General features: G+C 43.3%; 1 protein-coding gene across 1 annotated transcript in view; it reads right to left on the reverse strand.

The window, feature by feature from the left end:
* Nucleotides 1-920: 920 nt before the first annotated feature.
* Prkce (protein kinase C epsilon) overlaps nt 921-14,014 on the reverse strand; it is a 506,658-nt gene continuing 493,564 nt past the window's right edge. Inside the window, exon 15 of the mRNA XM_048352997.1 lies at nt 921-4,328. Coding sequence (XP_048208954.1) covers nt 4,182-4,328 — 147 coding nt within the window. The 3' untranslated portion in view covers nt 921-4,181. The remainder of the gene's footprint in view (nt 4,329-14,014) is intronic.

The raw sequence follows: 14,014 nt of genomic DNA on the forward strand, positions 1-14,014 counted from the left end.
CTGGGGCTAGAGGGTATGGTGTGGGTGTGGTTCAGTGGTAGGGTGCTTTCCTAGCATGTGAGACACCCTGGGTTTGATACTCAGCACTACAAAAATGAATGAATGAATGAATTTTAGGGGTTCAAAGTGTGACAAGTTAGGCTATCGTCTCAGGATAGCAAATAGTAAATCTGCAGTCATTTCTATAACCCATAGTGAACCGGGAGTTTGTGGGTGAACTGAGTTTTTTGATGTAGTTTCTAATGTAGTACAATTTTGAGTCTCCAACTCTTTGGGGGCTGGGGTGTAGCTCAGTGGCAGAGCAATTGCCTAGCATGTGTGCAACCCTGGGTTTCATCCCCAAAGTGAAAAACAAAAGTAAAGAAAACATTGCCACAGCAACCACCGGAAATCCTTGAAAAGTGTGTGTGGGAGAGAGAAGAGTAGCCATGCTTGTAGTGCCAGGCTCCATTCAACTTGAGTGGAATGGTGGGAACAGAAGCCCAGAATAAGGGAGGAATGGAAGAAAGAGCCTGGGAGTCACAAGCATGGGGACAGACCAGATGTTGTCTGAGCCAGAGAGATGGGCGGGAAAATAAGCAGAGCTCCTCCAGCTGATCTGCCCTGCAGGCCAGCCTGCAAGTGACTCAGAGTCTTTAAGGAGTGACTTGGGCCCCACAGTCTTGGAGCAGTAAGCCAGAAACTGAATCCTAAGAAGGTTGGAATAGGCTGCTGTTGTAAAGAGGCCTGGCCACTGCTTTCTTGGAAAGGCACAAAAATGTAAGCATTTTCTGCTTCTGTCCATCTCCCAGTGCTCCCAGGTGGACAGAAACATTTCCTTCCATTCCTAGGCAGCCAGAGGTTGGGAAGACCTTATGTATAAAACACAGCATGTTTCACTGACACCCTTTTGCTATTCATAAAGGAAGCAGAGATCCTTATTGGGAATGAGAAGTAAGACTTAAGGTCGTATTTATTAGGTTCTGAAACAATACACATTCACATCCTTTTGAATACAGTACATTTGGCACAATAATGTTTACAATGAAATAACACTAATGAATGGCAAGAGAGTAAAATTACATCCAGAAAGGAAAAAAAGGTGTACAAATAAAGCATCACAACACAAAATAAAACTCCTAAAATTGAATACATTTTATATTTAGCCAGAATTATTATTTAATTTAAAAAGAGGTAATTTTTTTAGCCTTCTTTTATTTTTTTTAAAGCAAGAATGCATTTTTTCACCTTTGGAGGAAAAGATGATGTTTCCACTTCACAAAGTCCATAATTAGAGAACACAGGAGAACAGCTATCCTTCATTTTTTTTGGCTTTTTTTTTTTTGCACTTCATTTTTTTCTTTGAGAGAGAGAGAGAAAGAGAAAGAGAGAGGGGGGGCAAGGAAAGAGAACTGGAAAGATTATGAAGAACCAGTAGAAATGACATAACTTTTTTCCGTGCATGATGGTAGTAGAGTTAGGAACCCCAGGGTCTCACATATGCGAGGATGCTAGGTAAGCACTATAGCCCTGAGCCACATCCTCCTTGCCCAAAATCTTGTTGAAAATGAAAGAAACAATGTACACCCAAGGAGAACACAAGCCTTTTTCTGTAGGTCTCTACGGATAGATTTACATCTTTCTATGTAAGAACTTTTATCAGCTGGAGGTATCCGGGTCAACCAGGCTTTGGGTGCTAAAAGAGAGAGAGCCCCGATTGCCTAGAGCTGCTGGTGAAATGTATTGTTTGATCTTCTAGCAAACATGTCAGTTGTCCCAGAGTAAGGACCTAATTCCTGCCACCAGGAAAATATCACCTAGCCTTGGACAAGGCCACTGGGCATTGCAGGTAGATCTGACTTGCTTGTCCAAAGTTTCTAACTTTGAAGAAAGCAGGAGAGGGAGAGAGGGAGAAAGAGAGAGAGAGAGGAAGAGAGAGAGAGAGAAGAGAGAGAAGTTGTGCATGAGAAAGATGGGTATATTGTCACGTCTTTCTAAAAAATGAGATGATGCCACCATGAAGATGTTTCTGTGCTTGTACTCCGCTCCAGAAGATAGTCTGCCCTCAGTATGTCAAGTTACCGAAGAGAAATTAATGTTCATCACTTCACTGGTATGCCAAACACATGGATGATACAGCATAATATTTAATCATCGCAATCACTAAAAGGACAGTAATAGTTACACCTGAGTTTTTAAAAAATAAAAGCAAAAGAGAACTAAATGTCATCATTACTAACAAAGGCTGTGTGCCCAGCCAGATGCAAATAAGGGACACACTTGCTATGGGCTCAAAACAGTACTATCCAAGCTTTGAAACCACCATTGAGAACATTCCTTAGTTTCTCCTATCTCTATCAAGGCTAATAGAGCATAGGAGAACTATATGTGAGACTTAATATAGCTTAATAAATGTTGACATTCTTTAAACCAAAATGAAATAAACAATATAAAGGATTTCCTCCTTCTAAAAAAAAGAGAATGAACACAGCTAACTCTCGGTAACTTGAATCAATACACTTATAGAGTATTGCACCTGGACATTTTAATAATTACTCTTTCATAGACTAAAGTTTTATAATATGCCTGAACATGCAGCAGTTGATACCTTTATATTCAATGAATGAATTCCACAGGCCTTGCAGCAAACACTATATACAAAAAAAAATCTCAAATGTACAAAAGGCAAAAAGCTTCATTAGTGCCACTTCGCCACTCACAAGTATATATATATATTTAGGGGTAGCTGGGAAATCCACGTGCAACAGCTGGAATGGATTCCATTCCCTGCTAGATCAATTCAATAAAATAGGTAACCAAATGACCTCTGGGAAACATATACACAAAGCCACAGAGAATCCTTGGAAATCAAAGAATATAACACTGTTAGCATAGCTACAGGAGGTAAGATCACATCAATTAAATAGTGTCCACATGAGTTGCTATCGCATATCACGCAGAAATAAAACTCTGGGCACATCATGTCACTTTGTCAAGGTTTTTAACCAATTGCTCTTCGGTCTCCTGACACCTTCTGCCTAGCCCATGTTGACTTTCAGTCCTCTTGTTCCCAAAACAGATTCATAGTTAACTTTACATGTTTAATGTCTAAAAAACACAACACAGTAGTACTACCATTTTGTAGAAGTGCACAAAAATATAACACAATGCTGCAGAAAATAAATAGCATTTATGCTGGGAATTTAGGATGGAACTGGAAAGAAACTTTGGGAGCTGAGTTTTGCTATGATCTCAGGGTGTTGGTCATGGCTGTGGTGGTTTTGGTGTCAAGGTAGAACTTTAATAATGATGAGCATTCCTTGCCTTCTTTGCTTTTGATTCACATAGCTCCCATGTGTCACTAAAGCTTTGACAGCATAGACCCTGAATGACTAGATTCTCACTGTACATTAGCCCTTTAATATATACCTGTATTCATGTTCAAATTGCTATCATTGTGCCAATTAGAAAGCAAATTTGGTAACTCATTTTTCAAATGTTAACAGAGTTCAAAATCAAAAATTTTCTCCCACAAAGAATGATTTCTTCCATGAGATGCAAACGTGTAAGACTTTGGCATGCTCAAAAGCGAAAACCAAAGCAAGCAAGAATGTGCCATTCCCAAGCACACTGACACAACACAGCTAGCCAGTCTGTTGCATCTCTTAGGCTCATTCCATCCAAGGCACACCTCAAAGTACCTCTCCTCATGTGGAAGAAGTTATCAGTCTTCTCCTGGGAAGAAGGGCAAGGGTGCTAGCCCCCAAGACAGGATGGATGAGAAGCAAGAGGTGTCAGGATTCTATATCCACTGGCAGAGTCAAGAGTCTTCTTGTTGAATTAGTTTTTTTTTTTTTAAATTTCTTTGTGGTAAAAGAACTGAAGTTGCTGCATAGCCAAGAGCCCCAAGAGTGAGGACCAGGCTTGTGGATGGACAGTCCAAACACGGCAGTGTGCACAGCTACCTGCTGACCCAACTTGAGTCTATGTTTTTGATGAGGCAAGACCCAAGAGTGCCTTCTAGTCACCAGGAAGGTAGGGGAAGTGGTGGCCTGGGGTAAGGGAATGCAATAAATAGAGTGGAATGGGACTGGGACTCCGGGGAGGAGGAGGAGGAGTTCAAGACCTTCTGAGTCTCTGCAACACAGGATCTTCTCAGCAACCCCCTTGCAGCATCAGCGAAGTCCAGCTGGCATGGCTTCTCAGGGCATCAGGTCCTCGCCAAAGTAGGAGAAGCCTTTGAATTCTTCCTGGTTGATCTGCTTCACAATTGCTTCATCCACAAGTGTGAGAACTGGTTCTTCTCGGGTAAAGTCTTGGTCAAAGTTATTGACATCTCTTTTGGTTTTCTGTGGGGAGGAAGAGAAAGCACTGAATCAAGGCTGACCTCCCTCCTGGGGGCCCCCCCATAGGGAGTAGGCATCAAGGTGACCAGCCTCTCACCAAAGTGGGCCTCTAGCTACTTGGGAGGAGACACAAAGCTGTGCCAATGAGGTAACGATGGATGGCCCCAGGTCTGGGAAGTGATAGAGGAGGAAAGGAAGAATGAGTTTAAGGTGAGAAGGAAGAAGGGGTGTGTGGGTATGATGGAAAAGCAGGGAAGTGGGATTCCCATAGGCTGTGCGTGTGTGTATGTGTAAGTGTGCACATATGTATATCTGGGGAGAGTGAAACACATAGCTTCTAATTCATACTCTTATAGCCTCTGCCTAACTTCGGCGCTCCATCAATACCTTCTTCCCTGTGACCAGGGCACAAACTTGAATTTGCTACCCACAGTTTCCAGGATTCCTTCCTCGCTAGGGGAGACTCCACTCCATACCTGTGCCATGTCTGCAATCTACATAAGAGGATGGGATGAAGGCTGAATTATCTTCTGGGGAGCCTGCCCCAACCCCCACCTGTATGACCTTATTATGTGCCCCCACGGTTTTTGCTGTTATTACACCCAGCACTTACTATGACAAGTCAGTCTTGCTGTATTGTGTTAATAATTCTGTTTGGACCATGAACTTGTTTTTATTCAACCTTGGGTTTCCAGCAGTTCTCCCCACCCCTCTCCTCCGGGCAGTAAGTAAATGTATGTCCAAAGAAGTGAGCAAACCCATTGCTCATCTCCTAGCTGAGAAGGATTCACACCCAGCTGGAAGCCAAGTCGAATGGTGTGGTTTACAGTCACTAGGTTTGTAGAGAAGCAGTCAAGCAACCCACATGCAAATCCTAGTTTCTAGAAGTGTAAATAATGTTCTCTGTATTTAGGCCCTTGCAGCTAAGTTGGGGAAGTGGTATTCCTGTCTAGGACACAATGCACAGAGAAGTAAGGGCTTGGTTAAAGACCGAAGAACAGGCTACCCTTGTGTTAGTAGAGATGGGAGGAAGGCACCTTATGGGGAGAAAGATGGGACAAAGGCAGGGGCCTGAAACACAAAAGATGTCTACACAGGACAGTGGGTTTGCCAAGCTGCCTGGGGCAGAGTCCAGCCTGGGGCTGCTGGGAGGTGAGGCTGTGTTCCAACTGCCAAAACCTTCAATGCCCATGTCCCCTCAGCACAAAGCCCTGTGGTGGGAAGGTTGGAGGCACTCCAGCAGTGCCTTCCAGATACCAATTAACTGCACTACCTACGATGAGTGACCTGGGTGATTTTATGGAAAGACTGTTACTATTTTTAGGAAAAACAATATTAATACATAAATGGTGTTAGTAGGTACTCCATGAAATAAAAACATAGCTTTGAGACAAAGCTGTATTTTTCTATTCTGTTCTTGGATATGTGCCATGTACAGGAGCAAATTAACATAGTGTTCTTTAAACTTGACATAAAATGGTTCCCCCCTGCATAACTTATAAACAACCTCTCCTTAGTGTAGAAATATGCATAGTATAGTTTGGGAGGTGCTGCCTTAGGGTTTCCGGAGCATCTTCATTCCCTCATTTGATCCTTGGAACAGGATCCTGATTTTCTAGCAGAGGAAACTGGCTCAAAGAGATTTGGGGGCTTGGCTAGCATCACCTGACTAAGAAGGAGCAGAGCCAGAACTCAAATCCAGGTCTCAGCATGCCTACCGTGGTATGGAAGGTCTGGAAATAGGGACAACTGGAGACATGGGATGAGATCTACAAACAAGGGTCAAAGTCAAGCAGGACATAGTTAGGAAAAGCCATCAGGCTACAATAAAGCCCAAAAGACCTGGCACAATGGTGTAAACATAGTTTGAGAGCTCTGTGGATCAGGGAGAGTGTGAGAAGCTTGGGTTGGGGAATACGCAGGGGGTCAGTTTTTAAATGGCTCAGATGGAAGAGAATCATGGGTGACACACAGCAGAGATGAGCTATGCTTTCAGACCCCTCAACACTGTCAGCCCTGCTTGGTGTCCTCTCTCTGAGTCTGCATTGCCTAATTCAGGTCTCAGAGACCATGGGAGGAGGACAGAGGGGAGACAAGAAAATCCAAGGAATATCCAGCAATGTGACTTGTAGGTGCAGAATGTCTGTGTTGCCCCTTGAAATGGAAAGCTCAGGAGTGGCTTGGTGGTCTCTGCCAGAACGGCTGACCCTGGACAGGACTAGTTGTTCTCCAGGATGTAAATAAAGCACCAGAGGAAAAAGGAGGCCAGGGGCCGAGAGCCACTTCAGAGAGGAACAACAAAACAAAGCCTCTCCTCACCACCATACATGCTGGCTATGGGAGGGTGTTGGCTGGGGGGAAAGGGTGTGGTGACACTTAAAAAAATTTTTTTGACAGTACTAGAGATTGAATTCAGGGCTTTTTGCTTGCTAGGCAGGTACTATACACTTGAGCCATGTCTCTAGCCCCTCCACCTTTTTTAACCTTGTTTGTTCCAAGGCAGGGTCTCATTTTATGTCTGGGTAGGCCTGGGCTTTCAGTCTTTCTACTTGTGCTTCCTTGGTCTTACTGGGGGTAACAAATGCACGCCAATGCCCCCTCCAAGCCAGGATGCCCCCTCCCCAGTAGCTGGGAAAAAGATGTCTACTGTAGCATCCAGTCATTCATTGAAATGGACTCTCATGAACTTTTATGCTCAGGTTAGCTTCCCATCACAATCTCCTGATCTCTGCTTCCCACACTAAGATTACAGGCCTAATACATGTCTGGTAACACAACTGTTGAAGGAGGGAAGGGCTCAGGGAGCAGAAGAATAAGGAGGACTATATAATATGGGCCTGCTGTGTTCAGTGAAGAGAGCCTAGCAGGAAGAGGGGCTGAAGAGGCCCTGGCAAGAATTTGGGAAGCACAAGAGCATCATTCTAAAGGACAACTGAGGGGTATCTACTATGCCTGGAGCAGAACAGTGTTGGGAATCAAACTCAGGGCTTCAGGCACACTAGGCAAGCACTCTACCACCAAGCTACATCTCCAACCCAGGCAGTTACTAATTTCCAATTTAAATAGCCAGCATCCCCATAGGGGTATGCCTCCTGACTATTCACATTAGAGCCTGAGAAACTTTGTTCCCTCTCGCTGACATACTGGCAGCATAGCATCTCTTAATTTAGAAAGAACTGAGGTTATATCATCCTGAGACTTCATTTCACAAAGTGCTTTGCCCTCCCTCTTAGAGCAGCCTGGAGACTTGCCACTTAGGTTCTGGGGAGGAAATTCTCAGAGTCAATGTATTTGGGTCCTCTGTCAGCCTTACTTCTCCCGGGATGCCCAAACAGCCTCCTAGCTGCACTGCCAGTCTGAAAGATGACACTGGATATGGAGAACACCATTCTGACTCTTTACCTTTTTCCTCCTCTGTGATGTTTTTTCCCCTCACCTTTGGGCCATACTCAGGGAGACTGTAGAGAGGGGGCGTTAGGTCACTGGCTGAACTCTCCTCCTAGCACTGCCTATCACTCCCCATCCCCACTTACATGACACTTACATGACCTCTGTAAAGTGAGGCCCTGTCCTCAACAAAAAGCCCAATGAGAGTAGGGAACTGGTGACTGCAAGTTCTGCTCCAAACCTTGGTGCTTGTATACGGTAGACACATATCATGTGCCTGTTGGGTGTGGTACCCAGCACAGTCTACGTGATTGATGTGCCTTGATTGATGAGCTTCTGGCGCCAGCTTATAAGATTCCTTATATGAATTTGTATGCCTCCAGAGTCAAAACTCAGTGCTTCCTCCAGTAACTGTTCTCTTCCATGGCATTCTTGGGACCATGTCCTGAGCTGCTGTACGAACTCACTCCTGAGGCCTTCGGATCATATCCCTGTCTACTCCCCTGACTTCATCTCCCCCCAGCCCTGTGAAGCACAGGGTGCTCCATGCTCATAGGCTTCCTCCCTCCAGATTTTGCACAGGTAAGCCTCTCCCAGGTGCCTTCTCTCCTCTTTGCTTTCTGCCTCACATCCCTTTTCCTCCCCAAGTGTGGATTCTCTTCTTTCAGGGAATCCTTCTCATTGGAGAATGGTTTGAACCACCATCACTCCTAACATCACATACCCTCTTTCACCTGACCTGTGAGCCTCATGCAAGTGGGGGCCTGATGGAATTCACCACTCCGTCCCCAGCCCTTAGCACAATGCCCTGTGGACTAACACTTGCAGCGATCTGCTAGAAGAAAGGAAGGAATGTACCTCATTTGTTGTTGCTCTATCCAGAGCCAGCAAAGTGACCAGGGTTCAGGGCCAGTGATTGCTATCCTGCCAGAGAGGTTTGTCATTTGGAGAATTTGAGGCAGGAGTAGGGAGGGGCTGAGGTCTGACTCATGAAGAGTTTAGAGTTAGAGAGCCTAGACCAGCACTGTGCCCCAGGGGCCCTGCAAAACAGGAGATTTCTCCTAATTAATGGGCTCTTTTTCTCAGTGCTTGAGGGCACAGAGTTCTCTAATTGCTGGTACAATATAGAAACAAGAACAATTATAATCAAGTTTTGGGAGAATTCCATCGAGATAGATGTGTTTAGGGACTTGGTGGGTATGTCCTTGATCCTCATGCTTGACATTAGGAGAGAATGTTCCATTGTTCCTGGCATCCCTTCAGAAATAAGGTCTTAGACTTGAGGGCTCTGAGCCTGATATGGAAGGTAGGTGGGGGGATGTGTTTTTGAGATGTCTGCAGTGAGGGGAAAGGGACATAGGAAAACTTTCAAACTCCCCCACAACCCTCTGAGAGTATATCCCAAAAGCAGAGGCCCCAGGCCTGCTTTATCCATCATGCCTGGTGGCTCCGCAGAGACTCTGTTTAGCCATCAGCATCAAGATGGGCAGCAAGCAGCACATGCTTGTTTGCTGTCTGGTTGGTGTGATTCTCTCCCAGCCCTGTATGCAACCACAAACAGGAGCTCTCAGAGCCAGGGATGTTTGCTCTTGAATGCTATCTGATCATTGTGACTGTGTTGTGATGGGCTGTGTCATGGGGCTTGCTCCCATGTGACTGTCTTGCTGGTCCCTGGCATCCTCTTCCTTTCTGACTGTTATGAGCTATGACAAAGACACAGAAAGTCAAATGTCCCCCAGTGGGGTTCTATGCTGCCTGGGTATAGATGAAAGTGTGTGGTGGGGGACATGCTACCTCTATACGGTCTCCAAAATGCCAGCTTCCTCCTAGGTTCTTTTAAAGTTTCCCTGACACAAACCTCCTCTTCCCTTGCCTTCCTTCCAGTTCCCTGCTTTGTCTGGTCCCTGAATTTGGCCCCTTCAGGTTCCCTTCCCTTCCCTTCCTTCTTTTCCTTTCCTCTCATTCTTTGCTTTTCTTTCCCTCCTTCACCACGTCCCTCCCTTCTCTTTCTCTTTCCTCCCTCCCTTCTTTCCTTCCTGGATCTCTCTATGTAGCCTAGCTTGGCCTCAAACTCACGATCCTACTGTTTCAATTTACAGAGTGCTGGGAATACAGCTATGTATGGGTTCTAATGTGACCACACACAGATCCCTTCTAATACCTCCTGTACATCAAATTCCCCTCTCCCAGTCCTTCAGGAATCCACTGCTAAGCAGGCAGAGAAAATACTTCATTTGCTTGAAATTACATTGTTTCAGTTGCCAAATTCCTCCTAGCTTTAAAATGCCACTACTCTTATCTAAGCTCTACTTTTCACTTTTATATACATTCTATAAGAAAACACAAGAATTTAAAGCACTAGAGGGCTGACCATTGCCTGAATCTTTATTTACACACAAATATATGTTCTCTTTACTCATAGATTCTAATCAGTAGATTGTATGTGCATATGTTTATAGGCATAGTGAGTGAATTTAAATGAAAAAAAAAACAACAACAAAAAACAAATATATCACTGCCTAGGGCCCTGTCTAGCAAAAATAAAGTTTAGGAGAGAATTTAAAATTAACTCCGTGATTTCTCTAAACATAATCCTCTATCCCTTCTCTTCCTATATAATTTCATTAACCAAGAATTGTTCATACTCTCAGATTTCTTCATGGAGAACAGGGCAAAACATACAGAATTCACCCTGCCCTGGGCTGCCTATGGGATTTTCATAGCACCTAACTTAGTCCATGAGTCCTTTGAGTGCCCTATTGTCTTTTTCATCTTCTTCTTTTGGAACTGACTTCTCAGTTCCGAACTCTGTAGTCTGAACAATGCCAAGTGCTGTGGCATTACCATTACTCCATTGAAACCCTACATTAAATGGATATTAAGATAAGATCAATGCCTTATCACTTAAGTGGCTGAGATAAAACAAGGATGTTATCTTAGCCTAACTATGCTATAGATTGGGTTGTGTGGCCTTAAAAAGATAAATGAGGCTCCAACCCCCAGTACCTTAGAATGTAACCAAATGTAGAAGGAAATAAGGTCTCTTGGATATGATCAAATGAAGAAGAGATGATTACATTAGGGTGAGCCCCAGTGCAATGTGACTGGGGTCACATTGAGGAGAAAATTGGGCCCAGAGACAGACTTGCTTCCCAGGATTAGTGTCAAGGGACTATTTACGCCAATCAACAGCATTATAACATTGCTCTTCCATACCACTCTTACATTGTGAAAACTGGGCAAAGCTTTATTGTCTGCATTCCTCATGATGCTTAGTTTTGAACAACAGAAGCTGATTCTGGACAAGTTAAACAGAAAAGTGATTTGTTGACCAAACACTGGGAGAATGCCAGATGAAGAATGGAGTTTGGCTCCACCAACCAAGGCACATTCCAGGTTACCAGCAGCTGGAAGAGGTGAGCATGGCACTGCTGACACCACCACCTCTGACTTCCAGTCCCCAGAAGAAATTCCCTATGCTATAAGACATCCATGTTATAGTACTTGCTGACTGCAGTCCTAAGAAACAAGTCTTGTTTTTCTCCAATTAATTATTTTATTTTCAATTCAAATGTAACCCTCTACACATAGCCTTGCCTTTTAACTTTGGGACAGATTTCTAGCCTATGAAAAATCGTCATAAAGAATGATTCTGTAACTCACCACTTAGCTACTTATTTAGAAAGTCATCATAGCACACAGACTCCACTTTCAGACTGCTCTAAGGACATGTGGGTAAAACTCAGGAAAACTCCAAAATAATATACAGGTGTCATTTTAAATCCCATCTGTCTTGGATGCCACATCCTTTATCTTTCTTCTTTGTCATTCTGCAAATGGATGACATGCCTACCTCTAAAAAATATTGTTTGGGACAGAACTGGCTGACTTTGTGAGCTGTGGTTAATCACACTGAACTTCCAGCAGCCTATCCTACTTATAAGGATGTGATGAGGTTAGCTGGAAGAAAATACAAATTTCTCCCACATTTCTATGCTAGCTGTAAAATTAATTGTCCCCACAGTGGTTACCCCCTAAACATCCATAAACTAATTTTTGTGTGTGTGTGTGTTTTCTTTTTTGGTACTGGGGATCGAACCCAGGACGTTGCACTTGCTAGGCAAGTGCTTTGCCACTGAGCTACATCCCAGCCCCATAAACTAATTTTAATGATAACTTCTAGATACTCACTTTAGTGTTATCCCTTTCAACATAATCCCAAGTCCACCTTTTCCATTTTTCTAAATGTTGGGAGATGATTTGTCTGTCTCCAATCATTTGGCTTTAATGCTCTATTCTGTCATATTTATATAGTTACTGCACACTAACCATTTGCACCACTGAAACTGCTCGCATATCCAAATTACCAATACTGTAGGAGACATGTCAGGTTCTAAAGCAACCGGTGCCTAGCAAAGATGCTCTCAATCTCAGCAACACAGGGGAAATGCCTGGGGGTGGCACTGCAAAGAACTACCATACTGATGCTGCTCTATCCCCAGAGAGCCTATGTAATTGCTTTGAGATTTGGCCTGGGCATGAACCATTCTTAGAACTCCCTAGATGAGCTTTAATTAAATGTAATTAATTAATTCATCTCTTTTGGGTTCCAAATACCTTTAAGTGATTTTTTACCCTAATTACTGTATTTCAATGATATTTCTCTTTTGGAGGGGGAGTTGAAGGGAAAATAACAAAAAATCTTGAGTTTTCCTATCTATATATTCTCTGTGTGTGTGTGTGTGTGTGTGTGTGTGCGCATGGGGTGTGTGTGTGTTTGTGTGTGTGTGTGTAGTGTGGAGATTGAACATGATGGGGAAATGATTTACTACTGACCTATGTCTCCAGCCCTTAGTCATTTATTTATACTCAAGGTTCACAAGAAAACCTGGCTGTGTATCCAAAAGAGACACACTTGAGCCCTGTCCCAGAACCGGAATGTCCAGGGCTCCAGGTCTCTGAATTTTTTTTTAATGCTCTGTAACTGAGATATCTGGCCTGGTTGAGTCCATGTAAAGGAGCAGTGGATCTCTTTATTTTTCTTATCAGTTTGTAAAAGTCATTTTAATGTCTTTCTATTATTCTATTATAATTATTCTGGATTTAACTTCCTTTCATGCTACACAATGGCATTCATTTTCAGTTCTGTTCCTTCCATAGTTTATATTGATTGTTATAAAACTGGTACATCTGAGAACTCACTGGCAAATCACATTGGTATATGTAAATACAATCATCTGAGAGGAAGTCTAGCTTAGTGACTTAGCCTTCATTTCCACAGCCCAGCCACTTGAGTTTCCTTCCTGATTCTCTAGACCTTTGTGGCTTTTATGTGGTCTCCCTGTGTCTCTATTCCCTCATCCATAAGACAGAAATGTTAGTAGTCCTCTCTATATAGCTGTTTTAAGAATTAAATGAAATAATACATTGAAGTGGTGAGAGTAGATGTTTTAGAGCAAATGTAACTTATATACATGTCTTCCTTCTCAGTACGACAGGGTTAAAGCAATCAGCACTATCTTTGAGACAGATGCTTGTGAGAAGTTTCTACTAGGTCTTAGTTCACAGAATAATCTGGGCAACCTGTGTGCTTTCATCTCCCAGGTGCTGCACTACATATAGGACTAGCCAATCTTCACAAGAAGCAAAAAGCCAAACCTGTGACCACTCAAAAGAACATATTTTTCTTATTGACATGACATTCATGGTATGGATTTTGTATATCCTACTGGACAATCTTTAAATTTCTGGATTAAAGCCAGATAAGAAGAACAAGAAAAGCAAGATAAGGAACAGAAGAAGAGGGATTTGACTTAGAGCAGTACTGACTGATGGCAAAATCTCCCTTTCCTACGATGGGTATGTGTGTGCCTGGCACAATTGTGTTGGGAGTCTGGGGCGGGGGGCACAGTCAGAGGATGTGTTAGGGATGTGTGTCTCTCCTCTGGTGCAAAGTGTTGCCTGTCAAGGGCACAGACCTAGGACCCAGATCTGAATTGCTGAGAAATTTCAATCTCCTGCCTTTTCACAGCCAATCTCCTGGTTGTCAAATATTGTCAACTCATCATCTTCTTCTTAAAAAAAAAAAAAAAAAAAAGATCCACCTAGCTGAACAGGTTGCATTATCATTGTGACCTCTACTCTACCTCTATTTAGCAAAGTTACTTCCATGTTAGGGCAAAATAAATGAAGACCCATTTACCTTGCAAGCTCACTGCAACTAAAATGGAAAGTCAGTTGTTTGCTAGACATCTCATGGAGACTAATCTGCAAACAGGGGAGCTAACAGCCTCAGACAGAGG

This window comes from Perognathus longimembris, chromosome 8 (assembly GCF_023159225.1).
Source record: "Perognathus longimembris pacificus isolate PPM17 chromosome 8, ASM2315922v1, whole genome shotgun sequence".
NCBI classification, from domain to species: domain Eukaryota; kingdom Metazoa; phylum Chordata; class Mammalia; order Rodentia; family Heteromyidae; genus Perognathus; species Perognathus longimembris.